This window comes from Astatotilapia calliptera, chromosome 22 (assembly GCF_900246225.1).
Source record: "Astatotilapia calliptera chromosome 22, fAstCal1.2, whole genome shotgun sequence".
NCBI lineage: Eukaryota > Metazoa > Chordata > Actinopteri > Cichliformes > Cichlidae > Astatotilapia > Astatotilapia calliptera.
In genome coordinates this window covers 22,252,621-22,274,675 of record NC_039322.1, presented here as the reverse complement: position 1 = coordinate 22,274,675, position 22,055 = coordinate 22,252,621, and the positions used below count along the sequence as shown (strand labels likewise).

The window sequence follows — 22,055 nt, the reverse complement described above, 5'->3', positions numbered from 1 at the left end:
GATCCGGCATTTGGTCAACCCGGCCCTGAAAATCATATTACAAAATGCGCCTGAGGTGCTGTCAGCCTCTTCACTGAGCAGTCTTTATGTCTTTCTGTTTTCTTGTCTCAGGCATCCTTTGATTAGGTCTTTTACGCTTTTCACATTGGCTCTCCAGGGAAATATGTGGACTCAAAGACTTTCCATACCTGAGCCACATTTAAATGTGGCTCAGGTATGGAACATGCACATTATTTCTCTAATCCAACACCTTCATCAAATCTTGGGCTCTCTTCCAATTTACCACTAAATGTCTCCTTTAAAAACACAACAATAAAATGGAAAAAACAGACGATGGGTTTCTCACATCTTCACTCACATCTGTAAATCAGGGTCAAGGCTTGTTAAATCAGCTCATTTTATTTACAGACCAGCTTGTGCCAAGGGCCAGCCCTTTCCTAATGCCTACTATATCTATCACAGCTCCGCTGTCTCTTTTCATGTCCATCATTTTTACCCTTCAGCCCCAAAAGCTTGGGGTATTTTTGTCGAGGGTGAGGGCAGGGTGTCCTAGCTGACATCTTTCTTATCGTTGAAAGATGTTTTCACCACCAATATATATATTTCTTTTCATGACATATCAAAACAAGGTTCATGGCTAAATAACCCTTGTTTAGAACAGGTAGTGGCAGTCAGCAGACATACCTGGCCCTAGCACTCTGTGATATCATTAGTTCCCCAACTTTCAGCTTAGAAATTCAACATTTATTTCCTGTGTGTCTAATTTTGTCATCAATGAATTAGAAATTTGATCTAATACACCATGTACTTCAAATCAAATCAAATTCAAATTCAAATTTTATTTGTCACATACCCAGTCATACACAGTACGATATGCAGTGAAATGCTTATACAACTGCTCGTGACCTAAAGATAAAAGAAAAGGCTATGAATAAGATGGGAAATAAATATGAAAATTAAAAAGGGTAAATTTAACTAGGAAGGAATAAAATAAAATAAAATATAAAAATTAAAGTTAAAAATGAAATAACTGTACAACACAAATTAGAATGAAGGGTAAATTTAACTGGGAAAGAATAAGATAAAATATATAAATTAAAGTTGAAAATACAACAAAATACACAATATAGAAATATATAAGAATGTATGAAGAAATATAAATATATATATACACAATAACAGCAGCTGTACAAGTATTAAATGGAAATGAAGAAACTTTTTTAAAGTACTTGGTGTACAATGCGAAATATAAATCTTTAAGTGCAAGATGATATAAGGAGGCCAAAAGTTCTTAAAATATAAAGGTGTCATGCTTTGATTATTTTCAGTGAAGCAATAAAATACAAGAAGAATGTTACATTTTTGTCAGCTCTGGGACTCATTTTAATGTGGGTTAGTCTTTTTTTGTTGACCTCCCAGTGAACCTTTTTTAAGAAATGCTTCTGCTATATGAACATTGTTACAGTGTTCCCTGTTTAAAGTTTGCACTCAGCTAGCTCCTTTGACGCAGCTCAGGTTCTTGAACATATATTCTGTCAGACACTCAAGTGTCAGTTGAAATTTCCCTAATGAGAAAACAGTTGACTCACCTTCCTACGCTGGGTGTAAGTCATCAAATATTAAAGTTTGCTGGGAAAGTGGACTGGGTTTTAAGATTGAATTAAATTGCTTTGGGCATTTTTCCCCCCGTGTTTATTTTAGCAGTAAAGGTGTGAAGTGTGACAAATTGACAGGCCTCCACTCACGTGTACATTTTCCACCTGAGAACAATGCGATGGTAAATTGAGCAAGACATCTTTCTTATGATCTCAGAAGTGATGATTGATGTGTGTGGTCGGTTGCAGGTTTTGTGCAAGTGAAGTTTGGCAGGGTACGAGTGTAGGTGTGTGTGTGTCTTCGACAAAGAAAGCTTGCGTATGTGCATTGTCTTCTCTAGTTGACTGCACAGCGAAGCGTTGGTTGAGAGGCGGTTATGTGCAGTCAGCAGACCTTGGGCCAGAGCCATGCCACTCTCAATCAGCTGCCTGTCTTTCTCCACAGCCATACATACCCCAGCAGCCACAGATGAGAGGCCACCGTCAAGGGCTAGAGAGAAAAGTGGCAGTCAGTCAGTGAGATATATTTACTGACAGAGGAAAGCACAGAGTTGCAGGAAACGGTGGGGCGGGGGTGAAAGCAAACGCAGCCACAAAGGAGGAAGGGAAGTTCGAAATCCAAGTGTATCAGTAACCTTAGGCAGAAAACAGCTTCTGTTCCAGTATCACGGCTACAGCTGGATGCAGGGAAAAAAAAAATCCTTTCATGAAATAACAGCGCCTGCTCACTTCTGTCACTGATTTTCCACTGCGTTACCTCTCTCTGCAGAGAACCCTAGGGAGTCTTGCTTTGAGCCCGGCCTGGTGCGCAATGGGACACGGGTGGGCACCAATCTCAAGCTGGGCTCCACCGTCACCTACCACTGCGACAGTGGCTACACACTAGAGGGAGACCCAACGCTCACTTGCATCATGGGGGTGGATGGCAAGCCGAGCTGGAACAAACCCAAACCCATCTGCATTGGTAAACACTGACATCTGGAGACGGTTGTTAGGAACACAAACCACATCAGCGCTTATAGATTTGTCACGTGTAAACATGTCTATACAATTAGGCTATTTTTCCCATAGAGCAGTGTCCTACAGGTGTATGTGCAAAGCTGTGTGGGTTTTGCTAACATTAATAGTTGTGCAAGTGCAGCTTTAATTTAAAGAGTGCTGCTTATTTTGCATATATTCTCCTCACGCTCACAGCGGAACTGCTCTCTGATATTCCCATGACACGACTAGCTCACTAGTTCACCCCCCGGGAGAGCTCGTGAAAGATCCCTGACACCACAGAATCGTATGGCCCTCACAGTGTGAAGCTTTAGTTGTATGCCAGGTGGAAGACGAGCTCATACCACGCAGATTTTCACACGTGGGGAAACAAGGGTTCAGGGTACAAGCGTGTGCTGAGCATTTTTTGGGGGGGTTTAACCAGTAGAAGCAATCCGGATCTCAGCACGCCCAGGCTAACCCAGACGGACACTTAGAAAACATTGCAATTTCACTGTGACAATCACTGGGGACATCTTCCACTGAAAGCCCAATCAGACAAGAAAAGTAATTTAGGAGTGATGGAACAGAGGGGATGGAAAGGTAGGAGGAGGGGGGAGAGAAATGGAATCTTCCACTTCTGGCTGTAGACCTTCCTGTCATGTTTGCCTTGTCCTTTCCTTTTTTTTTTGGTCGTCTCTTTTTTATTTCTCATTTATGTCTTTTTGCAGCTCTATGTGGTGGACAGTACACTGGTTCAGAGGGAGTGGTCTTGTCTCCTGGTTACCCCGGTAACTACAGCAGCGCACGAACCTGTTTGTACTCTGTAGTCGTGCCCAAAGATTACGGTAAGCCAAGAAGTGAGAGCGTTCTTTTACACTCTTCCTGGCAGATGTTTTATTGTGTGTTTTTGTGCCGGTGTATAAAGGTGATTAATTATTGGTGCTTAATTAAGATGAATTTTTTTCTGTAATGCCAAAAAATAATAATAATAATAATTCCTTATCAGGCTCAAACAATGCTCAAGTACCTCACTGAGTTATACATATTTTTCAAGGCTGAAGGCAAGAGAATAAAAAGAAAAACACTTGAGATTTTTTTCCCATAACTAAATATTTTTAGCGAAAGCTGCACCAGAGAGAGAAAGTTTGTGTCAAACTTGTAAAAGCTCCCATCCTCTTTCAGTTCTTGCCAAATGTTTTTTATTTTTAAAATCACAGAGTGATTGATAGTCCCTATATTCATCGGTCTCATTGCTACACATACTTTTTTACATCACTGTGGAAGAGCAATTTAATCACCAGCTTATACACTAGTCATATAACACGTCAGTCAGAGGCACGCATCCACCGAAATATAATTAGATCCAGTGTTTCCGAAATTTTGCAGCTTTTTGGCATTTCCTTCTTAAAGGTCACAGTTTTCTTCCAATATGTGATGCCATACTGTAAGAGCGGGAATTTATTCAGAAAGCAAAGGGTGTGGGAAGAGGAACACAACACAGCACAAGCACGTATATTCAGATTTAAACATGTTTCACTTGCCTGCTCGGGATGCCGCTCCGTTTCACTTTCTATCTCGGGCGCTCTGTCTTGCTTTCCTTTTATCTCCTGCTTCCTCTTCTCTTCCCTCTGGCTCCTTAATGAGTTATCAGCACCATGCCTCTCGAGGGGCAAGCTCACATCCTATCATTGTTAAATTACACCAAAAAAGCAGTGGCGGGCATGTGTTTGGCTTCTGGCTACTTCACCCCAGTCTTTTGAATATTGAGGTCATGACGCTCATTCAGAGGTCCGGCTCTGCTCCAAAACGACCGGGCACCTATCCTTCTTGGAACCTGTCGGCAGCGTATTTCGCTCGGCCGAATCAAAGCGAGAAAGGAAATTGAAATAATTAAAGTCCACATTTGCATTTTCTTGGAAAATGACAGCGAGGCCCAAGGCAACTCACTTTGTCGTGATGAGCCACAAATGCTCTCGCCTCCATTCTTGCCACTTCTCATTAGGCTGATGCACTAATGCTAATGATAGGCTATTTTCTTCAATGCAGAGGACAGGGTGGGTGTTGCCACAATGACTGGGTTCTCTTATCAGAGACGCAGATGAAGAGGATGCACAAATAATGGGAATCGCTGAAGATGAGGCTGGAGATTATAGATGCTGAATCATGTCAAATAAGTGGATCTCAGAACATAAGGAACCACACTTTGATGGAGGAGCAGTAGTCCCCTCTTTCACCTCTGCTCTTTTTTTACTCTCCACCTGCGATATGTGCTGCGAGTAAACGAGACAGATTGATTGTGGAGGGGCTGAATATGTTCAGGCAACAGCAGTGGAAAGGGTTGGTTGAAAGGATGAAAGCACTGTAGTGGAGATTTAGCTACACATTGTCATTGCAAAGCCTTTCATCTCCTGACAGGCAATCAAGGCCAGACAGGATTGCTGATCTCTATTGTAATATCAGGTTTTTTTGGCTGCGTTGTCATAACTGGCAGTATTATCTAGCTTGCTTTAAAGGAGAGTTTTTGATTACAAACGGTGTTGAAAATATTCTTTTGGATGATGAGTACTTTTATTTTGTTTTGTTTTTGAGTCATTTCTTCTCTGATGTCAATTTCATGACTGCGTCTGTTTTTCCTAGTGGTCTTCAGTCAGTTCGCCTTCTTCCAGACGGCCCTGAATGACATCGTGGAGGTTTACGATGGGGCAACGCAGCACTCCCGCGTTCTTAGCTCGCTCTCTGGAGCACACACAGGTACCCACACACGCACATTTCAGATGCCTGAATACTCGATTCCGATTTCAGCAGGTATCAAACTTGAGGGAGGCAAAAAATAGAAGCTATTTGCATGCAACTAGAGGTAGGCAAGACGTGACTCATGCACATTTGTATAGCTTTGTTTCATCTTCAGCACTAGCTCGTTCCAAATCAGTAACAGTGGTTTGACTATTTGAAGCCATTATTCTTGACATGACAGGGGACTGAATAAAATTGTTGTCTTAGACTTATCCTTCTCACAAGGATCCGTTTAAACTCAGAGACACAGTGCTGACGCAGACAGAACCGCGGTGGCTGCAGGTGGGCTCCACTGAGCTGTAACACAATTCAGCAGTGACAACAGGAGTCACAGGGATAACATATCTACAGACAGGCTCAAGCCTTGCATGAGCGTACACCTGAATTGGTATTACACAAATTATGTAGTTATGTAGGCAAACAAGTGCAGTGATCCACAAGGTGCCTGTTTATGCTATAACTTCTACTTTTTTAAACTAGTGGAACAACTGGATAGATACTTTTTTTTATATTAATTGTTACATGGAAAGATAAATAAGATAATATATTATGATATACAAAGAAATGGAAGCAGAGATTGTAAACACAGGGTCTTGCTGGGAGCTAAAGGATCTTTAAGGGTTTATGACGTCAGCCGCTAACAGCTTGCTATGTAAAGTAACGGTGTTGCACTCGTTCCATATATATTGCAATACGATGCCCTCACATGCCTGTGAGCACGTGTGAATGCTTCCCTTTAAAACTATTGCATATTTGCAATAGGTGGCCGGTAGAGAGTGACCTCACAAAAAAAAAGTAATAATTGTATTCCTGGAGCTCAACCTACCTAATGACATTAGCAATTACAGGAAAACCTTCAAGTTTCGTAATGATGTTATGATTCAAATACATTTAAACAAGCACTTTACCTTCACTTTTTTTGAGCTGATATCTGTCTCTTCCCATTACATTCATGAGTGGTGCTAAATAATCTTAAATTCAGTCATTTATTTGGCCGTGTCTGCAAAGCTAGACTTGCACAGTGTAGTTCTGCTCGTGCTTCTAAGCCACAGATGATGAGCTACGGCACGTAGATAGTACTGCTTTAACCAGACAATCCATGTTCGGTTTGTTTGGTAACTTAATTCCAGTTTTTGTTTTCTGTCATTAGGTCAGCGTCCAAACTTAAACTTAACCTATACTGTCATATTTGAATCAAGTGCGTGTTGCAGACAAATACAACACAGTGGTTCGTGTGTCACTAGTGTATAAAGAGCCCACTTGTGTAGCAGTGCTGAGTAGATGTCTACAGAAAGTGGAGCACACATACGCACACAACTCACTAAAAGAGAGTTATGAGAGTGGAATATGGTAAAAAAGGACAACAGTTTTAAGGTTAAAAGTTAAAAGGCGAAAAATAACTAAATGTGTGCCATATTATTTTTGATGAATGGATGTCATAAATACTACAACTGCACTGATAGGCTATAAAAGCAATGGCTGTAGTCGGGGAGGTTCGACCTCTGAAGAGGGTGTGAGTGAAAAGGTGCCGAGTTTAGGGCACCCCTCCGTCTCAGCCTGCCCTCGCCCTGTGGCTTGACAAAAGCAAAATGATTACTTTGGTTTGTGTCCAGGGCAGCCTCAGAAAATCCAGTTTACAGCTCAATAAACAGGATGCTATATTAACTACGGACTCGAGGCAGCAGGTTCGCAGAGCTATCTAACCAGGCATGGCAGAGCAAAGCTGACACACTTTGGCAAGGGAAGAGAGATTTTAGCCCACACGTTGCCACTGAATTAGGCACAAACCAGAATCATGTATCTCCATTCACCATACCAAAGCAGCAAAGCTTACAAATCTACTAACATTTACATCTGCAAGCGTACATCGCACAGAATTAGCTTCATTCTTTTTATTTATTTTTTTTCTGATGTATTTCACCTTATTTTCACCCACTTCCTGTCCTTGTTTTACATGGTTCTTATCAGGTCCACACTTACTTTAGCTGGTAGACTTTATTAATACCATTATTTGATCAGTTCTTGTTTCTACTCTGATTTAGATTGTGGAACTTTTGTCTCCTGTGTTTTCAGTTGAATCTGTTTTTCGTCACACATGCTGTCATGTCAAAATAATAGACATTATCAGTATGTACAGTACAGTTTGGGGTTTTTGGTTAATGGCAGGATGGCATTTGCCAAACATGTTAAATCACAGAAGTCAAAGCACGGAGCATTTTTCTGTAATTATGCAGACCTTGAAAAACAGATTCTCTACTAAATGATCTCAGTCAAGTATTCAGCTGTATGCTTTCATTCCTTTTATGCTTATTGAGGTAAAATACTTTCTCTACAGAGAAATGCCAGTGATTCGGAGTTATCAGAGGCAGTGGGGACAAACAGAATAAAATAAGAAGAAATGAAATGTGGAATAAATTAACAGTAAAAAAAGGTGTGAATTAGAAAAGAGAAGAACAAAATGACTGATTCAAGAAATCAAGGACACCTGTCTAAATGCTAATTTTTTAATAATCGATTTGAAAAAAAGGAAAAAGGGAAGAAAATGGCAGTTGTCTCTCTCCTGGCCATATAGGACTAGAGTTTGCTAAAGTCCCCTTTCAGCTCACTGCAGAATAAACACAAAATGTAACTTAAGAATTAAAATTCACCACCTGATATCCGCACTTGACTAACTCTTTTTTTAAACTCTAAACCTGTTGTTTAGTTGTGATTTTTAACAACCAGAATTTTTCTCGCTGACGCTGTTTATCAGTGCACAGAAGTAACTAGCATTGAAATTCAGGCACTGATCCCAGCCAAAGTCAGACTTGACCTCGTTAGCCTTTCACATGTCAGTGCTGAAGATCATTTTAAGGACAAAGTGGTCGGGATGCTGGACAATGGCCAGAGAGCCAGTAAGTTACATGCTGACACGTGTTTGCTCTTACTGCACGGATACTTGCCCTGTGCAGCAAATTATGAAACACTGTCACCATGACAGCACACAGCAAGGGTTCCTCTAATAAACTAGCCAGCGTGCTCTGGGATCCAGCAGTGGAACCTGAACATTCACGGTGATGACTCATTAAGAAACTGTGCCGCTGGAGCTATCTCAGGACACTGCATTTAAAGGTGCAGAAGCTCTCAGAAAGCCTAAGAGCACAGAGCAGACTCACTGAGACTCACTAACACAGACACGCACACATCCACACACAGATGTTGCCTCTGAGGTTAAGCACGTCTGCCTCCCACTACAGTGTGACAGCAAGCAGACATAGAGTAATGAGATTCACAGCAGAACGCCAGTCAGCACCACACTGAGAGAAAGACAGAGAGGCAGAGACAGAGATGATCACGCTTTGTATCATGTTCTGTGTCAGTCAACAAATTTTACACCACACTGGATACATCATGGGGGTTCTCCTTTTGTGTAATTACAATATGGGCTAATGGGGATTGCAGGGGATCGTATGGGTAATTTTTAGGAATTAAAAAACAAAACAAAAACGTACTCTCAGGATTTGTTTCACAGTTAGATGTTTTTGACCTCAGTATAATCACATTTTATTTGACTAATGCTATTAGAGTAAAGAGTCTCGTAATGTGGCGAACCCCTTAAATTCTTAGTAAACTGTCCTTGCGTGTAGTTTAAAAATCAAATTTTATACCCAAAGAACAAAGAGCACTATCAAAAGGCCTGCTCACACCAATTACCCAAAGCAATTTAAGCTGTACAGTAAGACTTCCAGGAGCTTGATTGTGGAGAGCCTTAGGCAGCAGGTGAAAAATGCAACCTTGAATTTGATTCCGTAATTCGGAAACAGCCCGGGACAAAAAGTCACAGGAGGTCTGGTCACTGCAGCTGCTTCTCCAGCGCTTAAAAGTCATCTGACACCCCACCTTATAAATTATTGGGGAACTGAGGAACTCTTGAGAACTAAAAATTGGAATGTGAGTTGCCTTAGCCCAGCTGGAATAACACAAACAATTATCAAACCGGGAAAAACAAGAACATGATAGAGAGTGAGGCTCAAACACTGATCAAATGCAGGTTTTACGCTTCGGGACATCACTTGGTATAGGCAGACTGCAGTCAGAGGCTCAGCTGCACCCTCACACAATGCTATCAGTGCCAATAAGCAAGATTACCATTTAGTCACAATGTACCTGACAGATATTTCTGGCTTTCCTACAGGTATGGAAGATAAACAGAGTACTCTGTGGCTGCAAAGTATTAAGCTAATCTGAATAATCAACATGCATTTGCATGCACCACAGATGGTGCAAAGCCTTCTATAAGCATGTTATATTTTCACCCCAGTGAGTTTTTCTGTGAAAGCGTAACATCACCGAGCACAGCTCTAGACCAAACAGCAAGATTTCACTTGGATGAGATACCTACGTGTTTTTTTTTCCTCTTTGCACTTTCCTGCAATGCAGTACATGAATAGCACTTCTAAATATATCCATATCCAGAGACCTACAGAATGTCCTCTTTCCCTCAGTCATTGCAGATTCCCTAGCTCTTGCATTTCTTTAATTTTCATGCTGGATGTGCAGAACGAGTTCCTAAAAATAGTCTCCAGGATTCACATTCAGGAGGGAGGAAATTAACAGAGCTGGTGATTCAGTGACCAGAAAGCAACACAAACGTAAACTGATGCAGAACAAAGCGTTTTGCTAAAAATTTGTTTGCTAAAAAACCTTGATCTTATCACAGGTGAGTCGTTGCCATTAGCAACCTCCAACCAAATCCTGATCCGCTTTACCTCCAAAGGCCAATCCAGCTCTAGAGGATTCCATCTGGTCTATCAGGGTGAGTGTGCAACACACACACACACACACACACACGCACAATCACACACTCCGAAACAAATTCTGTTACCTTTTTTTTAATTCCCTCTCTTCGAACACCCCCCCTCCGTGTCCATATCAGATGACTTGCTGAGTGATTTTGCAAGGATTCACCTTCAGCCGCTGTCTCAGCCGTGATGTGCTCGAGCGCATGCATCTGCAGAAGCTGTGCGAAAAAGTTGTGCTTAAACTCTCCCGTTGTTCTTTTCCCCCCCAAGAGGGGCTTTTTTGAATTCTTATTTCCCTTAAACAGTGCACTGTACCAGAAATGACATTTGCTGTAGATATCCAAAGGCAGTGGCAGCCCCGAAGAATGTTTAATGAATAAATAATACTTTTTTTTTTCTTTTTTTCTTTTCTTTTTGGCAAGTACGCTGAAACAACGCCAAGGAAAAAGCAGAGCTGAATATCATATTTTGTATTGTCTGTTCTGGGCATTGTGATCACACTGACATAGACACTAAAAAGAAATCACAAAATCAAGCAGTGAGATTTTTCTATTGTATATTAAATGTGTAGGTAGTTTACATTTAAAGAGTAGCTGCTATGCTCTTTTTTTTTCCTGTCATGGTGAAATAATAAGTTTTAAATAATTAGCATGACGCCGTATGTGCAGGTAATCCATGTGAGTCAAAAGATAAAGTTTCATGGGTTGTAAATGCTTAGAAACAACAGACTTCTCCACCTTTGGCTCTGGATGATGTAAACAAAGGTGGAGATTCCTAATATGTTCATCTCAGGCACACAGTTGGTCATATGTTCTGTTTTTATTGAGGGAGCCAATCAGAAGACTCCTGGTTTAAAAGGCAAGGAACTAAAACTGCTTGAGCCCCTACTCAAATGTAAAGCATAGTAGGTCGGTATCTCTAACTCCAGGTTACGTAGAAGCACAGCAGCCTTTTACACATTATTTAATTTAAAGTATCCTGCATAATGACTCAAATCAAATCACATCACCATCCTACCTGTTTACAGCCGTGCCGCGGACCAGCGCCACCCAGTGCAGCTCAGTCCCCGAGCCCCGAAATGGCAGACGAATGGGTAACAACTTTGCCGTCGGCGCCGTGGTCCGCTTCGAGTGCAGCCCTGGTTACGTCCTGGAGGGATCGAGCGCTATCGAATGTTTAACCGTTCCCAATGCCCTGGCACAATGGAACAGCTCGATACCCAGCTGCATAGGTAGGACACGGATACTTAAAACACACAAAAACATACACACACTTGTTTTAAAGTCAGGCTGTAAGCTTTAACTCCACGTGTTTGATATCCTAATATAAGCATTTGTTTAACTGGACTCTAATCCTGAGCTGAGTTCTGCTTCTTTTTGTTTTCTTTCTACCTCAGTTTATTTGCCTTTTCACTCACTCTCTCCTTCTGTCTGGTTCACATACTTGATATTTTGAGCTTCAAGCTTCCATCTTGACACAGATGTGGGCTGCCAGCCATCGCCTGTAGCTATACAGTGAGATTCAGCCATGCAACGAGCAGGTGGCAGGCACTGCTCAGGGTCACAAATACACACCGATGGACATACACACACACACACAGATGCGCACACAGAAACCAACATGCTTATACGAAGACACACTCTCATACACAGCTTACAGCTGAAGCAGATGCTCCTGTGCTGTCGCCAGATGTGACTTGAACAAGACAAGCTGGGAGGACAATGTCTGAGGACTGTAAACACTCCTTAGGAGTTTGTGTGTGCAAGCACAAACCAGGCGGATCATGTACAGCATGTCGTCGTCGTGTACATTTTGATTCTGGTTCTGATATGAGCATGTTTATTACATGATCTGTTTCTCTTTGCCATTTGCACACTGTTAAAGTAACTTAGACCTTAACCTCATCCTCTTATCTCACAGTTCCATGTGGAGGTAATCTGACCCAGCGAACTGGCACCATCTTATCTCCTGGATTTCCTGAGCCCTACCTCAACAGCCTCAACTGTGTGTGGAAGATCACAGTTCCCGAAGGATCAGGAATCCAGGTTTGTACAATAAAGTTTCTGGTAGGCATCAGACCACCTCCTGGATGCTAGGATTGGTAAACCAGAGGCAGATTCACCAACGTTAGCAGTCAGTCCCCTAAATCCCTTTCCAATTCCACATGTTGCCCAAGGAAACCCCGTTCTGATTATATTTATGGAAAGTAAAATCACATTTGAAAATATTTTACAGCGGCATGTTATAGTTAGAGTTTGGCATCTATGCTGGGGTTCTGGGTTGGTGAAGGTTTTCTATAGGTTTCCTATAGACATAAAGGATATAAGTGTAAGACCACATTTGTTTTTCTGCCAACACATTAGCTTTCATTGTCTGAGCTACAGCAGCCTGTTCTTGAGCATGCAGAGTAATCTTTCTAAAACTGTCTCTGACCACTTTTTTAAAGCCATTCACAGTGGTTGTCCACCTCTAGCTTCTAGCCTTTATGATCCTTGTTGTTTTGACAACAGACCTCTGTGTGACGAGATGCTTTCAGCTTACCAAAGACCAATTAATGGTGCTGCACACAGTATATAAAGGTATTGCTTTTACAGGCCTCTCAGTTGTGGGGAGCTGTGAGGTGATAGTGTCTCTGGGCCTTTTTAAAGGCTCCGAATTTAATTTGGCAGATCACTATACCAGAACCTTCAGATTGTACAACCTGAAATAAATTTTCCTATAATCACCTCTTCAATTACTTTCCTTTTCCTTTCCCGGGAGTTAATTCAGTTTGCATATTCTTATTCCGCGATGCGTGCGTGATGGAATCTCATGGAACCTGGGCAAGGTCCCTGTGGATCTGCCTGGCAGAAAAGTTTTTAGGCTTATGCTTCAGCTTCTGTGCTTAATAACCTCAGTGGCGTCCCTCAGCTATTAGCTCCCCTACCTCAGCTGACTGTCCTTGCAGGTCAAATACACAACATGGCCCAAAGGCACACTTAGCATGCCACACTTCACGCCAGCATTTGTTTGGAGGGGAAGTAGACCAGAAATAACAGCAGAGAGCTGACACTGTGTAATCCTCCAAAAGGTAAACAGCACAAAACTTACATACGCATTTCTCACTTTGGAGGTACAGTCAAATGATAGTATGCCATCATTTTTCTTTGTAATATTTCTACAGAGAGAGACACATTTGCACATTTGCTACACGGTCACTGCAAACTTAAGAGAGTTTACGGCTCTGTATCTATGTCTCTGCAGCAGAATCCTGCCCCCCTGTTCCTTCTCTTTTATGCAGACATCTTTTTTCTTGTTGCCTTCCATTGCTCTCCTCCACCAGCTCCCCGAAACACATTAGATTGGAGTGTCACGATCTAGAAGAGAACTTAAAGGAGCGAGGTGCCTTGCTGGCACATTTGCTGTGGCCCCCTAATGAAAGATCAATCTGTGATCTGCCTCGTCTCTCCGGGAGCCCGGTGCACCAGCGCCCCTACAGCCCCCTTAATTGGCTCATATCCGATCTATAACCATCAGAAGCAGAGAAGACAGCAGAGGAATGGACGTGAGAGGGAACAAAAAAGGGGAGGATGGGAAGGAGAGTGGGGGGAAAAAGAAAGGACAACAAAGACTGAGGAAAACAAAATCCATTGTCAGTTTCATAGAATTTGGCATGTTTTACTGTTTTTTTTTTTCTGTTTTAACAGCAAAATAAGTTTTGGTATCTAGACTGCTACTCTTATAGCATGTGGTATTTTGGTCTTCCTACTGGTCGCAACTGTCATTTGTAGATTTAGTCTCTTTGAAGAATATTCAGCATTCGCCACATGTCGCACAGTCTTCTTAATTTAAAATCCAATTCCCACCACTTGAACGCAGTCGGAAAAGGAGGCGAGTCTAATTAAGCATTGCCTTATTAATCGTGTCTTATTCTTTGGCTTTTCAGACATTTCGTGTCCTCTTTATGTATTTTGAAGTGAATTAAAAATGTCTGTATACTCTGAGAGGCTGTCGCAGCAATCTTAACTACTGTTGTTTTCTCTGGAACCCCAGTGAGCTGTACATAGAAATATCTTTTTTTCATACTTGGACTATTAATCACTCTGCAGGGTTATGTTTTTTCAGGCCTTACCCTAAAGGAAGAGTAGATATAACCAAATACCATGTTTTTAGTCCTTGACTTACAGTAACTAGCTTCACATACTTTCTTTCGTTCTAATTTTCTTGCCCATAATCCTCCCAGATCTGCTCCCTCATCCCTCTCTCTTTCTTTCCTTACTGTTTTTTTTTGGTCTACATTTCACTAATTGTGTTCCTCTACCGCCCCCTCTTTCTCCCTGTCTGTTCCCTGCCTCAGATCCAGGTAATCAGCTTTGTGACAGAGCAGAACTGGGATTCGCTGGAGGTGTTTGACGGAGGCGACAACACTGACACCATGCTTGGCAGCTTCTCGGGTATTGCCGGATATGCATTTCTATATATCCCTTTATTTTCCTCAACGTGTCTAATGTGTGCAACCTTGGACATAAAACATATTTTGAAAACAGCCTCATTACTTTTCACAGAGCAGAGCCTGCAGTCTGGAAGAGATATTGTGTTTACTAACCAAAGCATAGATTTCTTTAGAAAAAAAAAGATGGCTGCCACATGTAGCTCAGGTTCAGTTCTAATCTGGTACAAATCTTGCTGCCTTTGGACAAAGGTTATGTTATTCTTTGTGGAGTTGAGGCAAATGTTTGGTTACAGTATCTTTGCGACTCCTGTCAGAGCGAGAATGCAACAACAGGGAACTTATACTTGGAACAAGACCAAAAGTAAATGTTAGATCTGCCCTGAAGTAAAGAGATGACAGAAAAGTGGCACACTAGTTTGAGTTGCTAATATCAGGTTACAGTTTTTTCTCTCTTTTGGAACAGTTTTTGGTTTTTATCATCTGAACACTTGCTAAAATATTGGAATAAATTCTCTACTTGTGAAAAAGTCAATGGGTCGTACCATTGTGCCGCTAACAGACGCGCTTTTCAGCTGTTTGCCTGCAACTCACGCATAGTTAGTTATAGTGAGCAGCTATAGAGGAGATAGCATTCCTGAACTCCACTGTTAATCTTCTCGCAAAGGCACGACGGTCCCAGCTCTGCTCAACAGCACCTCCAACCAACTCTACCTCCACTTTTTCTCTGATATCAGCGTGTCTGCAGCTGGATTCAGGCTGGAATACAAAAGTAAGTGGTGTGGGAAAAAAACATGTTCTTCAAACAGTGGTTGTTTCTTCTTAGAGTGACATTAAGGTTTATTTGATATTTTCTCTTGTTGTAATTTGATATTTCTTTTTGTTTCTCCCTCTCCATATTTTTGTTTCCATTCATCATCCACTTAGCCGTGTCTTTGACTAACTGTCCAGAGCCTGTAGTTCCTATGAATGGTATCAAGGTTGGAGAGCGCCTTCAGATGAATAACGTGGTGTCATTCCATTGTGAACCAGGATATACGCTACAGGTAAACTCTCCAACTTTCATATAGTTCTGTCATGTATGACCATCGAAAATAAGCTGAATCTCACCTTCGATAGTGTCTGTCTTGTCAGCCCTGCTTTTGTTCACTTGCTTGCTCATGCTGCAGTTTTTTGTTTTTTTTTACGGCACAAGAAAAAGAGAAACAGAAGTTGAATAGATGGACTTGGTCTTCTGGCTATTTTAGTTCATTTCAATTTTTCTTGCAAGTGATCACTTTTATTCTCTATAGTCTGTTGCAAACTTGCAATAAGGTAGGCAGTACCCTGGCTTTGGCTTTAACAGGTGCCATGTATGGGTTCTGTATTATGTTCTGTAAAAGCCAGATGACTAACTTGGAAGTAAATCATGACCAATATAGGATTTTAAGACCTATACTGATGACTGACACTAGTGATTTAAAAAGCCAAGCTCTTCTTCTTCTTTATTTCAGAGACAAAACGGATTTCCCCAACGTGTATTATGTGTAATTGTGTATTTACCCATTTACGTTATATCTGACTCTTATTGGATCAGCTGGTTGTTGTGTTTTTGGCAAACGTGTATTGCCAAGAATAGTGGACAGTGTCAATTCAACTATTCAATATCACTTCTCATATCATGGTTCAAGTGATTTTCCTAGTTCTGCTTTCATCCACTGGCCATGATAAATGCTAGCAAATAAGTAGCCACAATAGCTAATATCAGCTGATGATGAAGAAAAATGGTACTAGATAGACTTAAAGTCAGAAACTTCACACAGACAAGAGTGAGACTTAAACACACAAATTCATAATCAGATTATTTAATAATGTGATATATTAAATGGCACTGAAATGTGTGGGACTTTGCAGTGTGCATGACATTGCGCACATTGTGATATACTGTCTGATTTGTGACGATAACATTAGCAGCGCTAGCATTATCAGTATTCCTTTGGTAAATAGAAACACGGTGGCGCAGAATATAATTACACACTGCTGTGGCCGAGTGTTATATTTCAGTTTCACTGACACAAATAGAACTGTTTTCTAGATGAAGAGCTGCCCTGATTAGCACAGCTGTCATCTGTCTTAACTTCTGCCTTCTTACCAACTTGCTGTCACAGAGACGGTGGTGCTGCCGCCAGCTAGGGCTGCAGACACATTTAGTCACAATTGGCTGCATAACACCTTACGACCAACAGTGAAGCTGTGTTGTACATTCATAAAATGTAAGTAATATCTATAAGCAAGAGTTACATTTCATTATGTAACTTACTAGTTTTGTAATTTTATACCTCTAAACTTCCCAATAAGCTTATAAGAAAGTTACCATCCAAATTCAAAGTAGGCATGTTGACAAGTGTCCTCGGTTTATTAGCTATAATATGAAGGCCGCGACGCTTGTGTGCTGAGAAATCAGAATTCTGTATTCCCTTCAAAAAAGTGCTCCTGAAGTCATCTGTCCTTCAGGAGACAGATGGTGACATCGGAGGAGAACACTGGGTACAGTAGTTCACACAAATTCTATTTGTACTCCATTGAGACTATGTGTCTCTGTCAGTTTTCACTCCTTGTTCTCACATTAAAATGCCAGGTTGGATTTACGTCACCCCTATTTTCTCACTGGTTGTGCTTAGCATTTTCCTTTCAGTAGACTTCATTCAGTAAGCTCGATTGGCCCGGTGGCAGTGACGTGTTTCCCTAAAATGACCAAATTTCCAAAAAGGTTTTGGGAACAATGTGCGAACAGTCAGCTTCACAAGGATTAACAATATTTTTTTGTGTGTGTTTATGTTTAGCATTGCTCATCAGATCACATTATTTTTATCACTGAGGTCTAATAAATAAATTGTACAGCATTTCTAATTAAATTTGTTTTGTAAATGCGTTCTCCTGTGTTAGTTCACTCTATCAGCTGGCAGACTGCTTTTCCTCTGCTTTTACACCAGACATACCGAGTCATGTCCTAACAAAGATATCCTGTATAGCTGTGACTGTGCATAAAACCTATCCCCAGCTTCAGGATTACTGTTCTTTCAATGCTGAACAAATACCTTCGTAATAAATGTTATAGCCACAGACTTCTGAGATTTTGTTCTAAAACATTGAACATTTGAAGACTTCTAATGGCCTGGCTGTCAGGGTTTGTCTGATTATAAACAGTCTATTTTGTCAGTCTGTTATGTTCCAACATGCACATGTGACATTTTTAAGCCATTTTCATGACAATTTTCTAAGAATTGCGTTAAGTGCTTTTAAATTTTCTGAAAAATGCCAGGTTTTCATATTTGGCTTTGTAGAAATGACTTTGAATTTTTCCGCACTCTTTCCCTGTCTTCTTCTCGCTCTGTATGATGCTCTTTATATGCCGCTATTGTTCTCTGTCACTTCAGATGGATTTAGTCTTTTAGGCACCACATGAAGTCATGCAGAGAAAAGCAGCAGGATCAAATAATTGGAGCAACAGATGAGTGACAGTGGAGCGAACAAGTTAATTCATTGCCTGCTCTTTTTTTCCCTGTACTTTTGTCTTTGTGCATGTGTGCATGGACGCTTCTCGCAGGGGAACTCGCACATCACTTGTATGCCTGGAACTGTCAGACGATGGAACTACCCACCTCCTCTCTGCATAGGTAAAAATGCCTTTCTTTACTTGCTCCTTGTGTCCTTGCCCCCTCCTGTTTGCTTCCTGTGTCTTTTCTAAATACCAGCTTTTTCCTTTTATTGGGGATCTTTCGCTTTAAAAGAACAGCAGCCAGGTGATTCAAAGTATTTGAAATGAATTACTTTATTATTAAACAGTATAGTGCAGATGACAAAGTTCCTCCCAAGGTTGTTCCCAATCAAAAATCATTAAAACAAGACAGCAAAAGAAAAGGTTATAGTCAGTTGTTTGTCTTTTTGCTTGAGGCTGTGCACGCTTTTGCACTTTTAAAGTGAATTTATATTGCTACCTTGAAAGCTGAGCGAACACGCTGAAAGTAACTGCAAAAGCTCCTCTCTTTAAGTGTTTCCTGTCTGTTAGAACACCTTGACAAAGTGGTTCCACTTATTGGAGCAACCTACTATACCCTAATTAGTTCCAACTCACACCATGATTGGTTGAAGTCGGTGGGAGATTCATCGTGTTTACAGGCATCAGCAGTTTCCTGATTACCTCAGGCTTTCACTGCTACAGGATTACATTTAACCCTTCACTTGTTCCTTGCAGAGACACAATGATACATCACCTTGATTTTCTCTGTTTGACACATAGCCTGTTTGTCCCATTCATTTCTTAATCTTCCCCCCTATGTTTGCCTGTTTCCCCCTCCCAACAGTGCCTCTTTCATTCTTTTTCATTGAGTCAGCTAATTCTTTTACCACTAGCTGCAGTACACTTTCATCTCGGCGACATGATCTCTTGCTCTTTTCATCCTCTTTGATCTCATCACCTTTTTCCTCTAATTATTTCCGTGCATTTTTTAATCTCTTTTGAGACTTAGTCCTTGATTTCAATCAAAGAAATGCTTTTATTGAATAAGCTGTTTAACATAAAAGGAGGAAGATGAAGAACAGCAAAGTATACCATACTTGGCACCGCTAAATCACATATCTTGTGATTAATAAAAGTATGAGGTGGCTGTAGAGTTCATTGGTGGTTGAGATACCCTGTCCAGTTGCTGTCATCTTTAGATGTTAAATGTTTAACACATTTATCAGTATTTTTTAAGTTTATTTTGATATCTTTAACATAAAATACATTGCATTTTATCATTGCTAATAAGATCTGTAAATATTTTGACTGGAGTGAAAAAATTGTGGCTTTAAATTCATTTTCACCTCTGTTATGCTTCAGTAAAAGGATGGTCATCCTTTTTTTTTTTTTTTTTTTTTTTTACATTTTGACAACTTTATTTATGATTTTCCAATATGAAAAAAGTGCAGAAAAATATAACTCAAATTGCGATTACAAATACTGCCCTTGTAAAACTGGTTGCGCCACGCAGTGGCAAACCAGTTGGATGCAGGAGAATGTGTAATCTATGGGCACAAAAAAGAAAGAAAAAAAAAAGTACTACCATGTGAACAAGGCAAAAAAACAAACAAACAAAAACAAAAAACAAAAGCCACCAAAAACAAAACAAACAAAAATAGAATAAAATAAACACATAAATAAAAGGGGGAGGCTGCATTGTGCACAGTTCTTTTTGGCTTGCTACAGATAGTGGGTGGCATTAAAGAAAGAAAGAGAAATAAACCCAAACACAGATAAAAGCAGTATTACATCATACTTCAGTAAATGACAACCAGGTTTTGTAGTATTTACTTTGGGACCCTCTCAAACTGTATCTCAAGTGCTCTATGTTCAAGCACCTCATCACCTCTCTCACCCACATCCTTTTTTATGAATCTGACGACTGAGCAGATCATTGTTTTGTAAAATAGTTGTAATGTGGCTGAATCACTTTTTTGCGGATGTTAATGAAATGCTTTGTCTGGACTCTGCCAGCTCAGTGTGGTGGAATTCGGGAAGAGATGGAGGGCATGATTCTCAGTCCCGGTTTCCCTGGCAACTACCCTAGCAACAGTGACTGCACCTGGAGAATCTACCTGCCAGTTGGTTACGGTGAGAGACATGAGAGGCTCTTGCAGCATGTCACGCTGGCATTTCTACACTAAAGAACCTTTAATTATGCAACTTGTAAGGCTGGACCGTGGAGTGACAGTGTTTATACATGTAGATTTATCGTGATAATGACAGTCGTGTCTGGAAGGCTCTCAAGAGGTAGTCTAAAATAAATGCAACTATCTGGAGCCTTAGACTAAAAATAGTGGATAAACATTTTTGGGGAAGTTGGCCTTGATTAAATTGTGTTTCAAATATTGCTGAAATGTGTAGCATTATACACATACAATGCTATATTAGTTATGCTAGGTGTGGCTAACACTAATGGAGCTAGCACCATTAGCCCTTCTTTTAAGCGTGCTAGCTTCCAGAATGTTACACAGCCTAAATACGACTATTCTTTTCTACATGAAGGTATAATAGAACTGCATTGGTTCATACAGCTGTCATGACAACTTCTCAGGAATAATCCGCACTCATATTTCTGGTGGGGATAAGTGAGGGCAGCATTTAGCTACTCGCACAAAATAGGGGTGCTCTCATACTTTTTTTAAGTAAGTATAAGAGCACCACAATCTACTTTACCACATTTACCTTTTTTATTTCATGGATGAAATGTGCAACAGCAGTCTGGCAGCAGCCACCTGACAGCAGTCACCTTAACAAGCTGCTTCCTATTCACTCAAGTAGGTTTCTGATGTGACTAAGCTACAATACAAATCCTTGAGTACCAGCATGCGTAAATCAGCTCCCCTGTAAAAACAAAAATAAAGGACATTCAGTGTCATTTCATTTTTGGCATTTTTTTTTTTTTTTAGGATTTTTGTTTATTTCTGGAATAATTGTAAACAATTGTTTTCGCCTCGTCCATTCACTCTTGTCAATTGAGTGCTACGGCTGAATTGCAACCATTTTCTGCACATAATAAGAAGTGGAATGACTCGCCTACTTTAACTTTGATAGTATTTTTGGGAGAACAATGCAATTTTGTTTTTTAATGGCCATTATCTATTTCTTATAAACAGGAGCCCACATACAGTTCCTCAACTTTTCCACTGAAGCCAACCACGACTTCCTCGAGATACGCAATGGGCCCTTGGAAACAAGTGCTGTCATTGGCAGATTCAGCGGCCAGGATGTTCCCTCTTCCCTTCTCACCACCTCTCACGAGACCACAATTTATTTCCATAGTGACCATTCGCAGAACAAGCCTGGCTTCAGGTTTGAGTACCAGGGTAGGTATCCAAATGGCCTTTTAAAAGATCGGGAGACTAAAGGTGGGATATAATCTGAACTTTTGGATTATGTCTGAGAAAGCAGACTTATTATATGCTTTTAATACTAAAAATAACAACCAAAAAATTTTACCCATTGCAGAGCTGGGCCAGTATCAATATTTAGAGCTACTTTGTTCTGCACGCGTTACTCCAGCACCTGTGGCACTTTTAGGCTGCTTCAGTCCATTTTTCCTGTTACTGAAATGTGATTCAGCAGAGGAGTGCCGAATGCACGTATCAGAACTAATGCAGAATATCAGAGCTATTTTGCGTGAATTGAAGCAATTCCAAAATCAGTATAAGAGTGAAAGCCACAGTGATGAATTTCATCTTGCGGAAGGAAACGAATCAATCATTATCTTCAGGAGTGTTTACTTTTATTTCAGCAAGTACACTTAAGTACTATTAGTGTCGCTTCAGTGTGAAATTTATTCATGTAAAGCCATAACATTACTGAATTAGTGCTATAACTGACTCTGAAGAACTAATCAGCGCAGAGAGGCAGCGAATTCCCCGGATAAATAGCTGTATATAAAACTGCTGATCACTTCAAAGATTGCTTTAGCA

General features: G+C 40.7%; 1 protein-coding gene across 2 annotated transcripts in view; it reads left to right on the top strand.

Moving 5' to 3' along the window:
• csmd2 (CUB and Sushi multiple domains 2) overlaps window positions 1–22,055 on the top strand; it is a 271,925-nt gene that overhangs the window by 188,923 nt on the left and 60,947 nt on the right. For both annotated transcript variants that reach the window (XM_026155795.1, XM_026155797.1), the window contains 12 exons: window positions 2,365–2,559; window positions 3,305–3,421; window positions 5,214–5,327; window positions 10,069–10,164; window positions 11,178–11,381; window positions 12,071–12,195; window positions 14,487–14,583; window positions 15,247–15,351; window positions 15,507–15,625; window positions 18,166–18,235; window positions 20,095–20,211; window positions 21,237–21,446. In XM_026155795.1, coding sequence (XP_026011580.1) covers window positions 2,365–2,559; window positions 3,305–3,421; window positions 5,214–5,327; window positions 10,069–10,164; window positions 11,178–11,381; window positions 12,071–12,195; window positions 14,487–14,583; window positions 15,247–15,351; window positions 15,507–15,625; window positions 18,166–18,235; window positions 20,095–20,211; window positions 21,237–21,446 — 1,569 coding nt within the window. The remainder of the gene's footprint in view (window positions 1–2,364; window positions 2,560–3,304; window positions 3,422–5,213; window positions 5,328–10,068; window positions 10,165–11,177; window positions 11,382–12,070; window positions 12,196–14,486; window positions 14,584–15,246; window positions 15,352–15,506; window positions 15,626–18,165; window positions 18,236–20,094; window positions 20,212–21,236; window positions 21,447–22,055) is intronic.